At 41.1% G+C, this 21,614-nt stretch overlaps 1 protein-coding gene across 8 annotated transcripts; it reads right to left on the reverse strand.

Annotated features, from left to right (window-relative positions):
* Positions 1 to 2,672: 2,672 nt before the first annotated feature.
* Positions 2,673 to 21,509, reverse strand: armc9 (armadillo repeat containing 9). 8 transcript variants are annotated; one of them, XM_029001349.1, is made up of 26 exons: positions 21,191 to 21,509; positions 20,950 to 21,010; positions 20,712 to 20,837; positions 20,418 to 20,585; positions 19,794 to 19,949; positions 19,615 to 19,707; positions 19,166 to 19,190; positions 18,878 to 19,035; positions 18,675 to 18,764; positions 17,923 to 17,964; positions 16,091 to 16,125; positions 15,551 to 15,659; positions 14,860 to 14,952; positions 14,244 to 14,334; positions 13,868 to 13,991; positions 13,598 to 13,737; positions 13,439 to 13,515; positions 13,052 to 13,126; positions 12,786 to 12,876; positions 11,956 to 12,008; positions 11,511 to 11,609; positions 11,282 to 11,391; positions 9,986 to 10,131; positions 9,173 to 9,272; positions 7,127 to 7,305; positions 2,673 to 4,664 (listed from the first exon to the last, which is right to left on the reverse strand). In XM_029001349.1, the coding sequence occupies exons 2-26, from the start codon at positions 20,998 to 21,000 to the stop codon at positions 4,642 to 4,644; spliced, it is 2,454 nt and encodes an 817-aa protein (XP_028857182.1). In that variant the 5' UTR covers positions 21,001 to 21,010; positions 21,191 to 21,509; the 3' UTR covers positions 2,673 to 4,641. The 8 variants fall into 8 exon arrangements, with proteins under 8 accessions (XP_028857182.1, XP_028857180.1, XP_028857183.1 ...); XM_029001347.1 differs by having other exon boundaries at positions 20,950 to 21,013; XM_029001350.1 differs by having other exon boundaries at positions 20,950 to 21,013; positions 21,415 to 21,476.
* Between the last annotated feature and the right edge of the window lie 105 nt (positions 21,510 to 21,614).

The raw sequence follows: 21,614 nt of genomic DNA on the forward strand, positions 1-21,614 counted from the left end.
GGGGGCAGAAAAACTTACATTGTGCAGCAGAATACATTTCATTGGCAAGACCTCTTATGGTGGCAGCTAATAGCTAGCAGTGAATGAAATGACCATTCTGTTTGCTTCAAAACAGTCAAGGACGGTCCGGGGAATACGTCCCCACCCCTCCCCAAAACCAAAACTGATCCAAAACAGGAATGATTCAGTTTGAAAATAACATCCTTCCTTCTCTTCTCCTTGTATTTCCTGAGCAGCTCAATCTGCCTCGCTCTGGCCATGTGCATCCTGTTCTGGTTGCTATGGTTATGGTGAGGCAGGGTAGACTGAGGTCTCAATCCGTACCGTGGAGCTGCTTTATAGTGTGATCCCCAGTGCCACGCCTCATTATACAGGGTGGGCCATTTATATGGCTACACCTTAATAAAATGGGAATGGTTGGTGACATTGAACACATTTTATAAGTGGTCAGAAACTTACGTTACGTTAAAACCAAGCACACCATTGTTTTTCTTATGAAATGACCAATAAATTTGATGTGTCACATGACCCTCTTCCTATTGAAAAAACAAAAGTTGGATCCAAGATGGCCGACTTCAAAATGGCCACTATGGTCACCACCCATCTTGAAAAGTTTGCCCCCTCACATATACTAATGTGCCACAAACAGGACGTTAATATCACCAACCATTCCCATTTTATTAAGGTGTATCCATATAAATGGCCCACCCTGTAGTTATAGTTGTGACAGAAACAACACTCTCTGATTGGAACAAATCAGTCATCGGTTCATCTCATCAAACCCGCCCATCATGAGCCTGGGCCGCGTCGGATGTGGGCCGATGCTTAAATAAGGCTCCGGTTTCTCCCAGCAGGAGCTGGGTCTGTCCCCGGGGACCTGTTGGTTTTGCCTTTTTCCCCCCACGCGTCTTGCTGGGTTGTTTTGTGCTGAAACAAGAGACCTCCGAGTAGCCTCTGCAGCGTGGCTCCTCTCAGCTGTGTTTTGAAGCCAACACCTGCACCCTTGCATTTGGCAGCAGCACTTGCTGGTCGTCACAAAGCGCTGAACAGTCACTGTTCGGGAATCTGGACGTCCTTTTATAAACGGCGCTTTAACCCCAGTGTCTGTCAACTACCAAACTAGCGTCTGTTTCTGTGCGTGCTGTGCCTGGTTGAGTTCACTTCATTCATTTGACTGTGTCTCATTCATTTGACTTGCTGTACCGATACATCTATGTGTCTCGAAATGGAGCACTTGCCTTAAATGAATTGGATCGAACTTGACCTTTAGCCCAGCTATCTCATATTTATAACAAAGGGTGTCTGTACAAGGGGACCCGATCCAAATTCTGCTCCTGGAGTTTCCTCTTCTCATTCTGCCCTTCTGTGCTCACACACCGTATGTAATTAGATGGGTGCTAATTAAAGGATGGTTTCTGCCAGGAAGCCCTCCAGGAATAGGATTGGGGAACTCTGACACGGTGTGCAGGTTGAACTTCTCAAAAGTTCATACATACTTAGAAGGTAACGTCACCCATTCTCACAATTTTGTTAATCCCCCGTGTTCCTTCTGTGTACCATTAAGTCATTAATTGCACCCGGTCCTGTATCAGGTTAGAGCTCTTGCTGTTTGCTCAGTCGAGCCATTTAGCTGCTGGACAGTGCATGTGTCCGCATGTGTGCGTCACCTGGAGAGTTTTCAGGAAGAGCCACAGGAAGACCCCCTTGGCAGCGCACTTTTGAAAACAAGATATGGACCAAATACGCTTTTTAGGCTCTTCCTGCCTCGATTTGTCTACATTTGGCTTAGAGCACATTTCCCAGCTTTCACATCAGCAGAGGTTTAGCTTTCAACACAGAATCCTACACTTTCGTTTCATTTCTTTGTTTTAAAATCTCATTCAATGCCGGTTTTGGATAAACACAGCTGATGGAGCACCAGCCCTCATGCTGGCAACAAGGACCCGGCCCGGCAAGCCACACTCAGAAAAGCAGCCCTCCCCCTGATTCTGTACATAAACACCATTAGCTGCAGAACATCATAATGTACTACAAAACCTATGTTGCGAAAATGACTGTCACGAGGGCTTAAAAATTTTGATAGTAAGAAGAAATGAATATATGCAGAAGAAAGTAAAAAAAAAAAAAATCTTGTTATTTTTGCACCGACCCTGACCCTCCATTGGCTCCTAGCTCGGAGCGGTGATTGTTTTGATACTGTGCCACTCTTTTCCTCCACATTTGCACAAGGACCTGGGCCACCGCAGTGGAGTGGACCGGCCACCTGCACAGTGCGTCATGATGTCATGTGCAGCCTGTTTCCTAGAATTGTGCCCTTACATAAAGTCCATGATCATGCCTTTCAGCGGGTCACTGACCACACTGAAAACCTGACTATGAATCACAGTGATGAAAAAAAAAAAATCTGTTTCACTAGCCTTGGAACTGTGATGCAGGGGGTAATGTGGGGTTGGTTGTCGGATGTGCATTGTGTCCATCACTAAACCTGAGAAGGGATGACCTGACAGACTGAATTGAAAGGGTTAATCATCCACCCACCTGCTGACCTAGAGTGACCAAAATCACATCAACACATTGTTTTATTACATCTGCACACTGTCCATATGACCCATTTTATGAGTTTTATGGGCATACACACCCTGTGCCACCAAATAATGAAACGTAGACATAAATAATTTGAGAATTTGTTTAATGAATACATTCAGTAGAACTTAGTACCTTATCTCAATGCTAACACAGTTGCCCAACACTTTGCCCACGCTTTCACAATTGAGGCAAATTTTGCGAATCCGTCTCCCCAGTTACAAAAAATAAACTATTACGCAGGCAAGTAGCACTATAATGATCCATTTGTCCATAACATAGGGTCCTTCATTTATGTAGATGTTACTTTGAGACAGACCACCTGCCTAAAACTTTGCTAGCTGAGCACACCCTTTCATGACCGTGCCCTCCAAAGCTGATTGGAGGAGCACAACAACAGGCTGAAGGTGTTTGGTTGGCCTTCAAATCCTCCAGATCTGTCCAGTCCAATCAAGCATTTGTGCCATATGCAGACAAAACCGCAGTGACAAACAGTGGGCTGTTAAGCATGCATGTAGCTCAATGAAACCCTCCAAGCATTTAGTAATCAAACTCACTGGTAAGCCATTACCATAGAGAATATCCTGAAACCACTGATGATGCTCGGGCAATCGTTTTATTACAGAACTGCTCCACATGCAGAATATTTATTTATGTCCAAATGTTACAGATGTCACAGCAAACCCAGAATAAGCATTAAGACTCTTAACTTAATGAGATATGAACACACCGGAGCAAACATGAGTAAAGCATGGATGCAGTTCAACTTCTTTTACATATTTGATCCAAGAGCACAGATTGCAGGTCAAAGAATGTTAAGTATTCTGCACAATCTCAGTTCTGCATACACCATGGACAAGAGCAAGCAAAATACATCAAACAGGATCACTTTTTAAAAGACAACAGCCAAACAGCGCTGCTAAATGTAAAAATATCAAGAAAAAAAAAAAAAAAACAGAATAAAAAAAATAAGGCTATACTGCAAAAAAGAAATGATTCACTTCATAATTTCTACATTCTGATGGGTGGTGTCCACACCAGTTTCCCTAGATCGACAGCAGTGGAGTTGTAACTGAATGGGCCGAACTAAGCAGCTTGCTAATGTGAGATTCCAGAGTTTCAGAGGCTTTGAAACTTGGTGTGAATGTAGGGTTAATCATTAGGCCTCAGAACTCCATAAAATTGAGATCTTCAAAATGACATCACACAAATAAAATCATTTATCAGACACCCTTATCCAGAGCAACTTACCACTGGTAGTAACAGGGACAGTCACCTTGGAGCAACTCAGGGTTAAGTGTCTTGCTCAGTAAGTGGGGTCTGAACCTGAGTCTTCTGGTTCATGGGCGAGTGTGTTACCCACTAGGCTATTACCATTTGAAAGATGCCAAAGATTGAACTCTTTTAAAATGAAAGTATGTTACAAAATATACATTAACACCTTACACCAAACAAGCATAACATTCTGACATCTGAGATCTGAAACGAATAACGCTAATTATCTTGTCCAATTAATGCTAGAATTTGTAAATGTAATGGTTAGATAGCTGGATCATAGCAACTGCTGAAGCGCTAACAGAGTATTCGATGAGCAATGCTTGTGGGCAGTGCAGGGTGGCCTGTGTCGTCCCATGCAGTAGAAATAATACTCTCCTTGCAAACCTTGGCTCCTGTATTTATGTGGATGGCGGTCGATCTGCTGTGGTAACCTCTAACAGGAGCAGCTGAAGGAAGGAGGTTACCTGAACTTAATGGAGTGAGACCTGTGAAGCAGGTTTGTAGAATGCATGGAAGTTTGGAAAGATGAAACAAAAAGAACCAAATGGTTGGTCCCCTCCAGCATGTTGTGATTATTGCCGGAGTGTGTTGTGTTACAGAGGGGCTCTGTGGTGGGGTTGAAAGGACGACAGCAGCCACAATCCTGTGCATTGTTCCCCCCGTCTGCCCTGTAGCCCAGCACAGTCTCTGCTGACCTGACCCTGATAAGAGCCACGGATGCCGTTACAGGAAGTTGGATGCTCCTCGACAGATAGGCCTCCCCTGATGAAAGGGTCCTTTTCACTTCCTGTTCGATTGGCTGCCTGTGAAGCAAAAGTGGAGGAGGGTTTTGGTCTGGTGTTACATTGCAAATTCCAAGTTCACCCCAATAAAAACTAAGCACAAATCAATTAAAAAATTAGACTATTAAAAGATAAGAAGAACAGATAAATAAAACTTGAAGCATCCATGAAGCATTTATACAGAAATCCAACTGTGGATTTAAAAAAAATAAATTATGGAAAGACAATCTGCTTTTCATTTTGCAGAAACATCAGAAAGAGAGAGGCTGAGTCATAATGGCACTCCTGGCTCCTGTTTTCCTGCAATAGCAGATAGGTTTCGATTTCTATCATATAGTAAATGTGATTGAAAATAAATGGGTTACTGAAACATTTATGATTCAGCGGCTGAGCTGAAAGTGTTTTATGATCTCTTGTCCGACAACACAAGGTCATTTTGTAATCAACTGGTATCAAATAGATAAACTTGCTCAGTTCAGGGAAGAAACCCTATTCTCAGCTAGCAGTTGTGGCAACCCCTAGTCTGAACAGAAATGCAAATTGAAAAATAAAAATAAAATCTTTTTAAGATTGAATATGATAAGATAATTTCTGTCCAGTGTCCAGCAGATTTTAGCCTTCTGTTTAAAGTTCTATGCTACCAGAGTAACTTGCTCACGGCAATGCTGTGAAAGCAGAATATGACTGTACATTAGTGGCCATAAAAAGCCTTCCAGTAACATGTCTTGGGCATGGGCCGGAGGTAATTATTTCAAAATTCAATAAAAGGTTGACAGCAAGAGTGATTTTTATTGCCATTTCTCAGGAGACCAGACCACTATGTCAAACAAGATATAGTACACACAGAGGAAGGCTGTCATTTTGAAAGATTTTCAAAAAGCACATATCAAAAATGATGTGTAAGTGTGAGTGACAGAAAACATAAAATGCTGTGCTTCCCACAGAAGAAATAAAAATAAAATAAGGTTTGAAACTAGGAAACTGGTCTGATAAGATGGCTGGTTTATTGTTTTCAAAGAATACTGATCATGACGGATTCTGATTTTAGGACACTGTATACAACACCACCCTTCAAAATTTCATTAGACATTCTTATTTTCATTTCATTTTGATTCTGCCTGATAAGTCAATAAAACTAAAACTGTTGATGTAAATAAGTCAATCAAACTGTTGATGAACCACTAATCTATCAATACCAGTAACAGTACACAATGAAAGGAAATATTGAAAGGGAACTGTGCAGGCTTTCTTGCATATGATGTTATGATCTATATTGTGACATATATGGTTATGATTTATGCTATAATACTATGCTAAAGGGTCCTGAGCAAAACTTCCTTCATATCTGGTATTCAAACATGACAACTCATTTGCATATTCACAACCATCCAGTGGTGTGTCCTTTTGAGGCTCTGAATATTGATAAGCCCCTGCAAAAGACAGCTAGGCTTTGTTGGCAGATTCATTTCAGTTCTGATACATATCAATTTTTAGTAGGGAAAATTTTAGGGTGTGTGTGTAAGAGATATTATATATAACAATATCTCATGCATAACAATGTGTGCCAGTCACGGATTATGTTATGTGCTCCCCCTCTGCTCTTAACAGTTGTACTCTTCCTCACAGGAAATGCATTGTCAAGGTATTCCCTCAGGCTTAGGTTATGCTGCAGAGTCATCACAACAAACACTTACCATTCCTGTGTATTAGAGTGAATGTACTCAGTCTATATATGTGTGTGTGTGTGTGTGTGTGTGTGTGTGTGTGTGTGTGAGAGAGAGAGAGAGAGAGAGAGAGAGAGAGAGAAAAATGATGTTTGTTTTTGTATTCTTTCTGCATGATTCTCCCAGAATTTCAGTCTGAATCATAAACATTGGTTCTGCTGTATTCAATAACTAGAACCTTGGTTCTCAAACTGGGGTACAAGGTTTGTTCTAGTGGTATGGCAGGAATGTCTGAGATTGTTAATGGGGTGGTAGTAGCCTAGTTGGTAACACACTTGCCTATGAACCAATCGACCACAAAGTCACAGGTTCAAACCTCACTTACTACCCTGAGTCCCTGAGCAAGACACTTAACCCTAAGTGTCTCCAGAGAAACTGTCCCTGCAACTACTGATTGTACTTTGCTCTGGATAAATATGATTATGCTTTACATTTTTGACTGCAATATTTACAATATTAATTATATTAATATTAGGAATAAAAACACTACCTGTGAAAACTATATCATGTATGTACCTTAACACACCTATGCTGTATATTAGTGCTGGTCAAAATTGCTGTATTTGGAGAGCTAAGTAGTTCCTGAGGTGGTACTCATTGTTGGTGTTGGACAAGTATGAAACATTTAGCAGTTTGATGTTGAAATTACCAAGCCCCGCCCAACTGAATCCAAAGTTTTAATAGTTGCAATTTCAAAAATATATATTAAGGATGCAGTCCTAGTCTGTATGAATACACATGGGTTTGAGCAGTACTCACTCAGCCTGCGGCTCCTTCCTGCTGAGGTTGCAGAACCTGGCCTGTTGGAACGCTCTGGCTCAGACTGAGAGTACTGGGGGACGAGAGGAGGGGGCAGGGATTTGTGATGGCTCCCTGCGTCAGTGTCAGGCGTGCGGGGAATCTTGGGCCAGCTTGTAAACCCAGAGATCTGCTCATTACTAAAAATGGAGGGGGGGGGGGGGGGGGGAGTAATGCAATTAGTCCTCAAGATATTTTGAATTTAATTACATTAATTTATTCAATGAAGAAATTGTAAATTTCAGAGTAATACTTGTAGGTACTGAAAGCATATTTGTAAGTATCTAATGTCAACTTAAAAAGTTGACTCATCCATCCATTAAGGAACGACAATAAAAATCTGGTACTGTCCAGCCCTAGGAGTCACCACATTGCATAATCTGCTCCTGCTAAATGCATTAGTGCAAGGGAACATATACATCACCCCAGTATCTAAATCAGAGATAAGGGTAGTCCTGCCTGAACTGGGCTCCAATGTGTTCAAGTAGCCAGTTTTCAACTAACTTATCTCTATGGTTTTCATTTCTGAAAGTGGTGGAGGAGTCAGCTCTGACACAACACAGTGTTGTTTTGTCCAAAGCAAAGGTTGATAACATATTGGAAATTTCAAAGAGAAACTCCAACAATTCGTGTCTTAATCTAGTCTGGACCCTGCTATCAAATACTGGTTTGACTGTCAAAGGCTTCTAGCCAACCTGAGTACAACATCTATTCATGTTTCAATTGATTGGTCTGCAGACTGCTTTAATTCTTCTAATTGACACATGGTTGCATGAACACTCCCATTGCTGATATACAGCACAGACAAGCCACATTACATTGGAAAACTAATGTATCAATTTTAAAACTAGCTCACTGTTTCCACCACACCTCCTGCTCTGCACTTTAGATTACACTTTACCTCTGATCTGATCGGTACCATACACGTGACTAGGGAAATTATGAAAAAAAAAATCCTATTAAAGTCTTAGCAAATATTTTACAGTTAATACTGGTTTACATAGGGATGGGCTGAGCTGGCACATTGCAGACAATACAGACATAACCTTAGCAGAGTGGTAGGGCACTGGCAAAACCTGCTCCCTGCAAGACCCGGAAAGCGTTGAGAGTAAAACAATTATGAAGGCTTTCTTTTTCAGGCCAATTACATGAGGACAGGAATCAAATTCAGCAAGTGTGAGGGAGGACTCCACAGAATAGTTACACGATTCAAACTATCTAAAAGATCCAAAATATAAGCTATTCAAATTAAACAGATATAAATACAAAAGAAATGCAGTGATAATTTGCAGCCAGCACTGTGGTTCTGATTATGTATAGATGGGGTAGAAACCTGATGAGGCAAAGAATTTCTCTAGTGACAGCCACCATCAACATGAGAAGAACTACGGGGACAATCTGGAGCATCGGTCCAAGAAACCAAAGGGATCCTCAGGCTTTACCACAGATTTATTTGTCATCACCAGACCATTGCCTGGATGGTCTTCCTGCATAAAACAGTCTAATATCTTCTTAAATGCAAATGATACTGTAATAGCTCATTGTAAATAATACCACCACACAATACTAAATCATACCAATCCTGCAAGTCTATTTTGAAGGAGGTCCCCTCACAGATTAGCTCCTCTCAAGGAGGTGGAGGAACACAAGACACAGTCCTGAACATGAACCTGATATATCCCTGTATGAATGTTTGGAACCCAAGGGGGTGAATGCCAGAATGGAGAAGCATTAAGGTTTTAAAAAATTACCTCAAATAGCATAATTACTAGTATTGAAAAGTTTACTGATTGATAGTAATTCTGGCATAAAGTTGGTCGGGGTTACCAACAAAAACCACCTCCATAACCACCTGAGCAGTCATATGATCTCCATTAAGGTGGAGAGTTGTAGGGAGGCATGTCACTTGCTCTTCTCATGTCTGCCTACTTGTCTGGAGGATAATCTGCCTGGGCTGGCAGCTGGGTGGGAAGTTAAAATGAATGTGGAAGACTGGAGGAGGCGTACCTGCTGGAGTGGCCATTGCTTTTGCTATATGGTCTTTGGGGATGTCCCTCTACAGACCCCTCCAGTCCTGATTCTTGGGACAAGCGCCAGCACTCTGAATCTGAGGAGCACATAAGGAAAACGTACTGTTTTTTTTTAAACACTCTCTCACACGCGCACACACACTTACTTCACACCTTTGCAATCATTAACATTCATATGACAAAGGTTGAGCTTTGGAGGAGAGTTCATTTTCAAGAAGGAGTGTCAAGTTTTCACAGAGCTTCCCCAGCACAGTTGCTAAAAACATTTTACTGCAGCAAAACTATTATAAATGCACTGATTTCATAACATTTTAGAACATACAGTGGGGTGGGGGGGCTTTTTTGTCAACTGCAATGACCTAAAGGCAATGGACATCAAAGACACCCCATCCAAAAATGTAAACTATGAAGAGTGCACTTACTTGAGGCAGTGAGTGCTTAAGAAGGAGGAAATTAAATCTCTCATGAAAAGCCCCCGAGGTTACTCCCATATCACATGTACACCAAAAGGCAATATTTAGCCAGAGTAAAGTATTTCAGCTCCTGTTCGGTTCAACAATCTCCTGACTAAATGTTAAAAAACAGTATTGCCGTATATGATGATATATATTACACTGCAAAGAGAGTCAGTATTGAGCATTATTAAGCTTACCAATCTACTTAGCTGTAGCCACAATAACTTAAACAAGACCTTATGTACTGCAGAAGCAGGGTAAAGTGATGTTGTAAAAACTATTTAGTGAATTGTGAGAAGATGAAAAGTGTCAATGTGATGTTTTAAGTCACATACCCAGGGTATGGCGCATGGAGTCAGCAGTGCTGGCTCTACTACCACTACGTGTAGGGGGTCGCGAATCATAGCGGGAGGAGGGCAAACCATACTGCGTCTGTGGCCTACTCAGTGGATAGGCTCGGTCTCGACCTCCCTGAGAGCCACTATGGAAAGAAATAAAAGAATCAAATAAAAAAAAACAAAAAAACATAGGTCAAGACATTATTTTGTATTACACAAAGTGACTCAAAGATATGTAGGTCTCAGTCAGGGTCACTTCAAAATTTGTAGTACAGTCACCTCTGGACTAGAGTATTTTTTACTGCAGTCAAGACTCATAATATTGTGCAAGAAGCTTTAGTTGAATACATTCAAATTAATGCTAATGTTGTAGTAGTAACATTACTGCAACATTAATGTTACATAGTAACATAAGTAGTAGCCTGTTTGGAAACATACTCGCCTAAGAACCAGACGACTACAAAGTCACAGGTTCAAACCCCACTTACTACTATTGTGAACCTTAACCCTGAGATGCTCCAGGGGGACTGTCCCTGTAAAGTGAAAGTGAAGTGGTTGTCATTGTGATGCACAGCAAGCACCACACACAATGAAATGTGTCCTCTACATTTAACCAATTACCCTTAGTGAGCAGTGTGCAGCTGTGAAAGGCGCCCGGGGAACAGTGTTTAGGGTGGTACCTTACCCAAGGGCACCTCAGTAGCGCCTTGGTGGTTTGGGATTTGAACCGGCAACCCCTCGATTCCTTACTCGCTAGGCCACCACTGCCCCACTAACTACTGTACTGTACTGTACTGTAACTACTCAGGATAAGGGCTGTCTGGATAAAATCTGGATAAGGGCATCTGGTAAGTGCATAAGTGTAAAGGTAAACATAGCATAAACAAAGCAGTATTGATGGAATAGTGTTGGTATTGTGCACAAATCAGAACAGATAAAAAGAACCTCATTGGGACAAGCTGTACCAATCCTTCTATCAAATCCCAGTTTTCCATTTCAATCTAGATGACCTCATACTGCTTTTGCATACACTCCTAAGCAAACAAATAAATGTATATTAAGCAAAATATATTATTGTTCAGGAATTGTGAAAAGAAATCAATTTGCAAAAAGCAATCGTTTGGTCTAAAAGTATATCTTAATGATATCAACTAATGTTCCTATTTTTAATTCCATTATCATCAAAAACACATCCAGGCCAAAATAGTCTCTAGATAAGGGTATTTAGGGTAAAGCTTGTGACTGTGCACGACTGTGTGTGTGAGACTGAGCTCACATGGAGGAGTGACTCACCCAGTGTTTCTGTGTGAGCTTGGTGTGGCTGGTCTCTGAAGGGGCTCATCAACACTGTGTCTTGAGGGTAGGCCTGACTTCCTCTTGCCCCTGCCCATGTTGGTCATGATCTGTAAAGTTTTTTTTTTTTTTTTTTTTTCAGATTACGCAGTGGCTCCAAATCTAGATGGTAACTCTTTAACCTGAGTGCCCCCACTAAGAGTCTTTGTGATGTGATTGGCTGCCTTACCCCAAGATACTCTGTGGTCAGTAGGGCCTCTCCAGATAGCTCATTCAGCTGTGGCTGAAAAACTTCCTCTTTGTCCAGATCTGCTTCCATTGCATCCTCCTGTTGAAACAATTACCACAGAGGATTTCTAAATAATATATTGAATAGATTCAAATTAAATAGGTGCAATGTAAAATATTAAGTAAATATTGGATTATAGAGTTGTTACAGAGAAGCATGAATAAATGTATGATGCCTTGGTGTTCAGACATCTGTTAACAGAAAGCAATGGATGAGTGTATTGACAGCCTTTGTCTTAATATGGTTCACGTCAAAAATCCGCCAGTCTGACTGCATTGTCAGGGAACCAGTGAGGGCAATGATACACATTTCAAAGGCTTTCAGATTAGCGCAGGGCAATGGGACATTTTGTTTGCCAGCTGCCTCAGGGAGGTGCCAGCCCTACCTCATCGTCGTCGTCCTCATCGTCTGACTCGCGTTCATCTTCTGTTACCTCCCCTGAGGGCAGACAGAGAGTTTAGAGAGGACAGGCACTCACATTCACAAATGCCCTCCTTCAGTGGTACAACCTCCTCTACAGAGAAGGACATGAATGCTATTGTAAAGACTACTTTAGGAATTGGATAGGCTCCCCGTCGAGCATTGACTGATAGATGCCTCTGAGGTTGCAAAGTGTGTCAAAACATATCTATTTTAACAAAACTAAAGTGTAGTTAGAAGAAAAAGATATGTGCAAGCTGAGGATTACTTGACGTTGATGCCATAACCTAGCATGAATGAACCAGGTAATATCTGACATAGCTGATAGGATTATTTATGTGTGATAGTAATGAATTAATTTAGCTTCACATGTAGTTCTTTTTGACTTTGTGATTGTATTCGAGTGTGCATGTTATGTTGAGCATTTTATATTCTACTGAAGAGCAGCACTTGTTTGATACAGAATTATTAGCACAACTCTGGGTGGTAGTAGCCTAGTGGGTAACACACTCGCCTATGAACCTGAAGACCCAGGTTCAAATCCCGCTTACTACCATTGTGTCCCTGAGCAAGACACTTAACCCTAAGTTGCTCCAGGGGGACTGTCCCCTGTAACTACTGATTGTAAGTCGCTCTGGATAAGGGCGTCTGATAAATGCCGTAAATGTAACTCTCATTCCACTTATTTTGGAGAGTTAAGCCCTAAAAAAAATATAATGTGCAGCTCTAAAGGAATTCTTCCATATTCCCTTCCTCCATGGCTTCACAGTTGTGTGTTTGCAGTATTAGTCTGACCTGAGTTGAGCTGCTTGATGATGAATTCTATCTGCCTGTTCAGCTCTGGGTTCTCCTCTTTGCTATAGCAGTGCAAGATCTCTTCCATGCTCTGTGGTGAAAAAAAAATAAGCACGTGAGGCAATTTAAGGTGTACTTGAATTAGGGGTAAAGCTTGGAAAAAAACCAAAAAAAAAAAACGAAACCAACAGTTGCCTCTGTGTTGTGTAGTGGCTATCTTGTTCAACCTCTTGAATTTAATTATTTAAAACAATGCAAAAACTAACCATCTCTCTGGCTTCATCCCGCACAGTTGGGACACAAAGAATGCTATAAAGAGCTCCATTTACAAAGGGGCGTATCTGAAATGGTGCACACAAACACAGACACACAGTAAGTACATTGTTTAACTCGGTTTATCTTCTGCATAAAGACATAGAAAGACATCATTTACTCTACCCTGGGTGAGGCATACATTCTTATTTCCTGGGCAAATGTTGACCGTGCTTGACCAATGTTGATCATTCTATGTCTACAAATGGGCATAACCCCATGCTTTTTATGCAAGATGGACATACAAAAAAATCCACTACCTTAAACTATTTGCACTCTGAAATTGGCACACAAGGTGCGTCACACACTTCAGCCATTAATGATGTGGATTTTCCCATTACCTCATGATTCTCGTGTCCAAGGAGATCTGTCAAAACCTTTAAAACATGCTTGGGGTTCTCAGCACACTTTCGTTTACCTGTCATAAAAACACATATTATTTTGGTAAATTGTCTCTCCCCAGAGCAGACAGCATTGTTAACACAATTCCCTTATGCTACCTTGGGTTCTTAGGCACAGATTCATGAGCAGGGCCACAGCGTAATTCAGGGTGATGTCAGACAGGCAGTCAGAGTCTTGCAGTTCATCCACTAACCAGCCAATAACACCGTCCCTGATCATGGCTGACTGCTGTGCTCGCCTGAACATTTAAAGCCCAGAGAGAGAACAAACACATTCCGATTTCAGTGTTCTCCAAGTAAACACCAGTGAAGCATCAGAGGGGTGAAAATGATTATGGAAATGATTTAGGAAACTTCTGGAAATGTAACCTTAGGCTGAGTTTCTGCAGAGCCACCAGCGCATTCTCTCTGGTCACGGAATCCTTGCCTTCTTTCTTAAGATAATATAACAGATTCCTTAACAGCAAAGGTGACTGAGACAGGTAGGAGCGGCCTAAAGACAAGCATATTGATTTTGGTCACAATGTATCACTAGAAAAGACAAAAGCAGCACTTTGACTGATATAGCAGACCTATTAAACAACCTATTGACTCATTGCAAGTGGAGCTGCACTTTCAGGAAAAGAAAAGAAGCTTTAAGAAAATTGGAAACTTCTTTTCAACACAACATATGTAGTCCAACAGATTACATTTCACATCTATCATTATTTGCATTTTCTTCTCACTGCCCGAACAGCTCACTTACCATCTGGCAGAGAAGCAAAAGCATTGATCATGCGGGCCATGTATTGACGGACAACATCATCCTTGTATTCCATAAGCTGCAGAACTGTTTTCTGTAAGGTTGATAAAGACTCAAAAATTAAACACACTTTACACATTACAAACATTATCAGAAACATTATGAGAAACCACCCCACCATAGGCATTTGAAATACAAATAGCATAATAATGACCAAATTGATGAAAAGGGGACACATTCTGTGCATTAAGAAGGCTCTTAAAAGCCATCCCAGGACATGCACTTTGTTGTGAATGAGGCATGCCTCCTGCACAAAGGAAATAATCACAGTGACTCCAGACTGAGTAAATCCTGTAACCCGAGAGCACTCTTTCAGTTTCTCCTAAATACCTGCAGAAATTCTAAACCTGTAGCCGTGCCACTGGAATCACATCTAAAACTCCTGTTCGTGTAGATGAAATAATTTCTTTGAAATAACCATGTTTAGAGTGTGGGGATGTAGGGATTTCAGAAGAGAAAATTAATGTGACCTCTCAGAGGTGATCAAGGAGACCCAATGAAAGCCACTTGATGTGGGTTTGTAAGTGGGATTGGGAGTATGTGCACATTTGTTGATTACCTGTCTGGAGCTACTGAATTCCAAGAGATCATAACTGATGAACGCCTGCAGAACTGAGTCCCTCTGCTCCCCTCGAATGGATCGAGTCAACCTCTGAGAGCATCGACACACATACAAATCTAGCAATGACAATATGCAGCACAAAAGACATTGCAACTAACCAATCACAATCAAAAAACTTCACTACTCTAATGTGAGGCGAATGAAACCTAACCAGTCCCACAGAAGATCTACTGTACCACAAACTGTTGAAAACCTTAAAGGTCATGATAGAAATGTGTTGGAACACACAGCACTGCACACTTGGAGTTTATAATTACTATGTAACTGCAGAAAGGCGTCGTTTTACAGTGTTCTGTTAAAATTGTTCAGGAAAGGCTGACTTGACCTACAAATTCCAGATCTCAATTGGAACAAGCATCTGTGTGATGTGCTGGAAGAGCGGCACAAATCCACAGAGGCCCATCTTACAACTTAAAGGACTGTTGCTAATATTTGGCGCCTTCACAGGCCTTGTGGAATCCATGCCTCAATGAGCCAGAACTATTTAGGCATTATGCAGAGTTGGTTTTAAAGTTCTGTCTCAGGATATAATAAATCAAGGTAAGATAGAGAAAATCAGTTCCAAGTAGGTGAAATAATGATGATTTATGCTTTCTTGAGTGACATCCCAGACCCAATGAAGTCTTACCCAGCGTAGGGCCTGCAGCAATGCAACCTTCCGTCGGTCCGAGCCATTGATTAAATCAGTCTTTAGCTTCTCGTAGTCCAGGGATGGAAGCAGTGGTACATCTTTGGCCCTGCAGTGACCATAAAAAAGGGGGTAGAATATGGGATATTGAACAATCCTAGTGCAAAGCAAAGCAAAAAATAAAATTTACACTAGAAAAAAAGTACTAATAATCTATAGGGTGTATTTAGTTTATTATTATGTGTTTAGCATAAAGCTATACATAATCAAAGTACTAAATTTGGTCATTATTCATTTTTGGACTGTCAGCTTACAGAAAAAGAAATAATAAAATGTCTGTGCTCCACTTTAAAGCTCCTCCCTTTATTCCTTTGTATAGTATTCTAGGAATCTTTTCTTCTTCTGTGTTAATCACTGGGTGTGCTTCAGGTTTGCCAGTCAAATCCCCAGTTAGAGTTTCAGTCACATAGCTGCACATTTTAAAGGACACCAAATCATGACCCTCCCTGTAAAATTATGTCTTGGGATTGCATAACTTACAGAGTTGGGATGGAGGCTCGCAGCATTGAGGAGGCCTGGGAGGAAAGAAAAAAGAAACAGGCCATGTTGTTTTTTTTATATTTTAAAGACATTTTAGACAGGTCGTTTCAGTATAGGATCCTCTTGGTCACTTGTTAAAGAAGGAACTCTGTTAGTGATGCAGTCAAGCTTCCTGCATTTGTCAAATGAAACAAAACAATACCAATGCATGTTAATATTTATACTGACTGTAAATCTCCAAACTGGCCAGCAACATTTGGCCATTTTGCATGAGTCTTCTACATCTAAAAGACACTGACGTGCGGAAAAAATGTCACATGCAGAATCCCTGGGTGAGCACACGTGTGTTTTGGGCATGCAGTGAGTGACAGAGGAGTGACAGGGGCGCTCTCCTGTTCATGGAACAGGAAGCAGGTTAGTCAACATTATTCCCCAAAGTTACTATCACGTTGCACCTGGCTTGTAGATCTGATTTCCCCGGAGAGCCAATAATGAACAAGCAATGGACAAAAAGGCTAAGATCCGAAGGAGGTATTTAAGTTTTTTTTTTTTTTTACGTGCCACTAAATAGGGCATGGGCGATGTGTGGGGATTTAAATCTGAAACTCTATCCCAAAAATGGACACTTCAGGGAAAGGTCAGGGAAATTATCCATTATCCATATTATCCAGGGCTCAAAGGCATGTTTTGCACTTAAATGTCTACTGTGAAAGAGTGACTCTGCAAGGATCTGGTTCTTGAGTACCTTTAATATTCTTTCAAGGAGCAGGATACTACCAATGCTCAAACTACTTCTACTTTGGCCAGTGATTGAAGGAGCCACAACTTTCTGTGGCAGACAGGGGTGCGAGTGTACACACAGCAGTCAATGCTCTGTTAGCTTTACAAAGTTGCTCTTTTCATGGATGTCCATGAACCACACAGAAGAACATCAGTGTCACACTGTGACGAATATATAATGTTTGCATTTTGGGGCAATTACGTGACTTATGGACAATAGCTGGACGGGTCCTACCCAGCTCATACTAAACACATTCAGTACTTTAAGCTCAACCTCAAAGTCATAAAGATTTTGCAAAAAAGCAGTCAATACTGGTCTGTGAAGATTCTCGGTCATCCGGGTGAATTTGTGTGAAAGTTGAGTCATGGCAACTGGACTTCTTTCTTTACGGGAGAGACGTTTCATTCAGATTGACAAAGTTCTGTGGATGCAGAACAAAACGTCTCTACTAGAAAGAAAGAAGTCCAGTTGCTGTGACTCAACTTTCAGACAGTGAATACTTGGTAAGATCTAATTCACCATATTGTATTATGTCAAATTTCAGGAATTTAGTTGGGCTTTGTTGCTGCCTACTCAACAAATGCCATTAATATTCCCACACATGGAAGTAAACCATTTTTACATGATTAATGCGATAAGAGAACTGACTGAGGGTTTCGTTAAAAGTATTTTGACTATCATATACTATATACAGGGTCTCTGTCTGGTTTTACACACTGGCTGCCAGAGAATAAATGTTGCGGAACGGTTCATGATTTTGTGACTGATAAACAAATGGAAATACAGACAAAGTGCGGTGAAATGCTAACTAGAGACTGGGCTTTGGGACAAACAAAAAACACTCCCCCTGAGACAGAGAAGAGCATTCTCACAGTAAAGGATGCCTTACATCCCATTAAACCAGGCCAATCTAGTGGGAACTAGACACAGCGGTGAGTTGGAGATTAAGTACAAATGGGAGAAATGTGCAGGAGAACGTTGGGAAAAGACATGGGGAGCAAGGCATGAGCAAGACGAGAAGAAAAGAAAGAATGAAAGACCATTAACTTACATATCCATCATCATTGTCATAAGGGCTCATAGAGAAATATCCCTTCATGGACACACAGTCAAACACACACACACACACAAACATGAACAGGTGAACACGAGTAAAAAAAGAGATGAAGAATAAAGAATAGATGCCTATTTTTCAGGCTAAGACCTTTAAAAAATTGTCTGACCATGTCAGATCAGTCACAAGGAAAATTGCTAACTGTGTAATTTACAAAATAATCAACTCAACCTGCACCCATCAAACCTTCTTGGACTATGATACATTTCTATAACCTCTCAATGACTAATCTTCATTTTGTTCACCTTAATTCAATTCATAACAGATGCATGGTGGAGGGGAAAAAAAATCCAAATTCACATCTTAGCAACCTAAGAACTGTATGCACTGAACTGTTTACAGAAGGAGGAGAATTTCAAATGAAAGGTCAAATTGTGTTTTTGGCATTGATGCATTCTGTGCTACAGTCCATTTGTTTTTTCTTAATTTACACACTGGATTTAAACAGTTGGTCACAAATGGGTTTGGAACAAATGTGTGATTATGTAACTAAATTTCAATAAATTTGCTTCTGCAAAACAAATAAGTATGACTTTTTCTCATGAAAGTGCTTCTAGCAAATTTTCAGAATAAAGTGGCCAGAGCTGTAGATCTCAGGGCTTTGGGAACTGGCGCACAGTAATCATATTTAGCTTTGCTGAATAACGCTCATTTAATCAGCATTACAACGTGGGGTAACGGTCACTCACGGTTCCAGGCCTGATGAAATCAATGCTCTGCGCCACACTCTGGTTACCAAAGAGTCTCACGCATACTCCCTGCAGATACTCAGGGGAAATCTGGTGATGATGGAACAAACAGAAGTCGGCACATGAGCGTTGGCTGTGGGTTAGTGTGAAATGAATTTGCAAGTGTGTGTATGTGTAAAGAGAGGAGGGGGGGGTCTTCTTGCCATTTTCCCGCTTATTGTGGCTTCCAGGGAGTCTACCAGTTCAGCTGTGACACCAATGAGGTTGTGATAGTCAGCCTGCGTCTTGCTGAACTTCCTCATGTAGCTGGATGCCTTCATTTCCATCTCTGCTAACTGTACCTGCATTTGCTGCATTAGGTCTTCAAAACACAGAAAGAACTTTAATACAACCTATACAGAATATGTCCTTACGAGCAGAAAACTGAGGTGTTAAAAGACAAGTTAAGCTAAGGAGACAGCATTTGTTAAATGTCAGAAAGACCATATTACCTTTGTTATTCTGTATTTGTTCCCTCTGAAGCACTAGTGTTAAAGAAATTAATAAATAATACAAAAAAAATCTATCATCTAATACAAATCGTGTTGAGAGATACAAGAGGCAAGATATCAAACCGAGAGGATATGGAACAGAAGTACAATCGACCTTATCGAGATAGCTGCTAAAACATGCATGTTTTACAGCTACAAAGGAGAAAATACAGAGACAGGATCCAGGATCCAAATATAAAGCAACAGAAATGAAATGTTAATAAAAGACTGTAGAACAAAGTCCAGCCTCAGTTCTCCTTTTAATGAGAAGGAACAAAAAAGAAAATGTGAACTGAGATATTGGGTCCAATGCCTTACATTTTAAGCAAACTCTTTTTCCTTTTTTGACCAAGAAACATGGATTTGAAACATCCAATAACTTGTGTTCAAAAGGGGTAGACCAAGGATACATATAAGGTGAACAGCCTTGGAGCATTAGAAGCTTCCAGCGTTGTTGAAAGACACTTTTCCAGCTTTTCTTTTAGGTCTGGCATCCAGGAATCCTAAATCAAAAAGAAAATCTCATTATAATATTCCAAAAAACGCAGTTTGAAGGTATCCACATGATTATTTCCCAATTCAACTGTACCTGGAAAAGCATTTTAAATGACGGATGTATAGTGGGATTAGGCACAAAAGGAAGAGCATAGAAGGGTAAAAACTCTGCGCTCTGGCTCAGTGCTGCCCCTTTGGTCTCCAGATAGTTTTTGAAGAGCATGATCCGCTCATCAAACTCTGCCCTGTTCTGTATATGAAAAAAGAACGTCACAAATTCTCATAGTTATGACCGTGAGCTGCACAACACTAGAATTACTCAGTGGGGGACATGTAATCTCACACGCGAAGCTGGACTAAATGTATTTGTTAGGGACGATGTAATAGGGACACCTGCTGGTTGACCAAAGAACAAATGCCAAAACATCTGCACTGCATGTTCTCTGTGACCTGCCTGAACTGATAGTAATACTGTAGTAAATACATTAGTACAATAATTAGTACAAGCAATGCACTTTCCAATAAGTACCAACCATTAAAACTTATCCATAAAATATATAGAATTATGAAAAATGACTGCGTTATATGTAACCTGTACCGTTTGTTTTGGTCTCGCAAAAACAACTTTTACCAGTTATTAATAAAAACCATTGATATTATAGCAGTTTTAAATAATTGTGGAGAACCATGAATTAGTAGTGATGCTGTAAAAACTTACTTGTACCGCTGAGAACTTCAGAGGGTAGATGGTAAAGTGTATATGCAGGTAAAACTCTAACTTCTGCACGACTGGATCACTCTCTCGCATGTCAGCAGGTATGTGTTGAGCCCAGAGCTCGAAGAACACCTTGTGATCCCCATCTTCAAATGAAGTCATCAGGTCCTTCTGAGTGTAAAAACCACGATTCATGCACACAGTGGCACGCCTCGGAAAACATCTGTCAAGCTTTATTCTAAGTTCTGATGCATGTGGTGTCGACAGAACACAGTGGAACGAAAGTCAGGGGTTTACCTGCAGGTTTGATGTTTTGGGATCCTGAAGGATGCTGTCTGGAACCTTTGGAATTGCCTTCCCTTTGTTTTCACATTCCTTCTCAAGCTGTCTGGCTGTTTCTTCAAATTCGCCGAATATCAGGTACTGATACAAATATATATATATAAATATGTAAAAAAAAAAAAAAAACGAGCTTAGTAAATGGACTCTTTAAAAATACAAATGGACTAACCAGTAGATAAAGAGCCAAACGAACCTCTTTGATCATTCCTAGCAAATGTGCTTCACTGGCCGAAAGGTCCCCCATCTCTTCACCTCTGCTGAAACCCAGCCGCCACAAAACATTAACTCGCGTGGAATTATTCAGAACACGTAACCGCACCCGGAGGCTCATGAACTATTTACGGCGTCTCGCACGCACCCCGACGCCGCGTTTCCATTCCGTTTACGGCCGTGTTAGTAACCGCGCCAAGCACTTCCACCAAAGCCCGACCTACCTTACAGAGAGTTATCGATCTCCCGGTAAATCCTCCCTCTACACGGCGATTCAACACGGTAAGACACGCGTAGCCATTTGGGCTAAGGACGCCAGCTAACGTTTCTACTGTACTCCCTACTAAGTCCTAATGTACTCCCGATGCGCTGTGGTATAAACCATTCCATGCATTACACATTGTCATACTTTATCCTTCCCTATCCCACATCTACCGGCTTTTAATACCGTAAAATCCCGGACCCGATGCATGGACGACTCCAGAGATCGGACGGTAAAAACGGTATCTAAGGGGAAGACGCTGGGCGCGAACCTAGCAACCGCGCACGCATGTTTAAGGGCAGCAGGAAACCGACGCCGACTGTCGTAACAATTGTAGTTTACACCTGCGTTGCCAAATCCGCTAAATATAAGCAGACTTTGGCAAC

The sequence above is a fragment of the Denticeps clupeoides genome, chromosome 13, assembly GCF_900700375.1.
Source record: "Denticeps clupeoides chromosome 13, fDenClu1.1, whole genome shotgun sequence".
Taxonomy (NCBI): domain Eukaryota; kingdom Metazoa; phylum Chordata; class Actinopteri; order Clupeiformes; family Denticipitidae; genus Denticeps; species Denticeps clupeoides.

What these genes read in the sequence shown, in the direction of transcription:
- armc9 (XM_029001344.1), bottom strand. Translation starts at nt 21,087, where the DNA reads ATGAGCCTCCGGGTGCGGTTACGTGTTCTGAATAATTCCACGCGAGTT. An exon ending in CATTTAAAATGCTTTTCCAG is followed by an intron (nt 19,708 to 19,793) that starts GTACAGTTGAAT and finishes TTTTTGATTTAG; the next exon opens with GATTCCTGGATGCCAGACCT. An exon ending in TCTGTGCCTAAGAACCCAAG is followed by an intron (nt 13,516 to 13,597) that starts GTAGCATAAGGG and finishes TTTTTATGACAG; the next exon opens with GTAAACGAAAGTGTGCTGAG.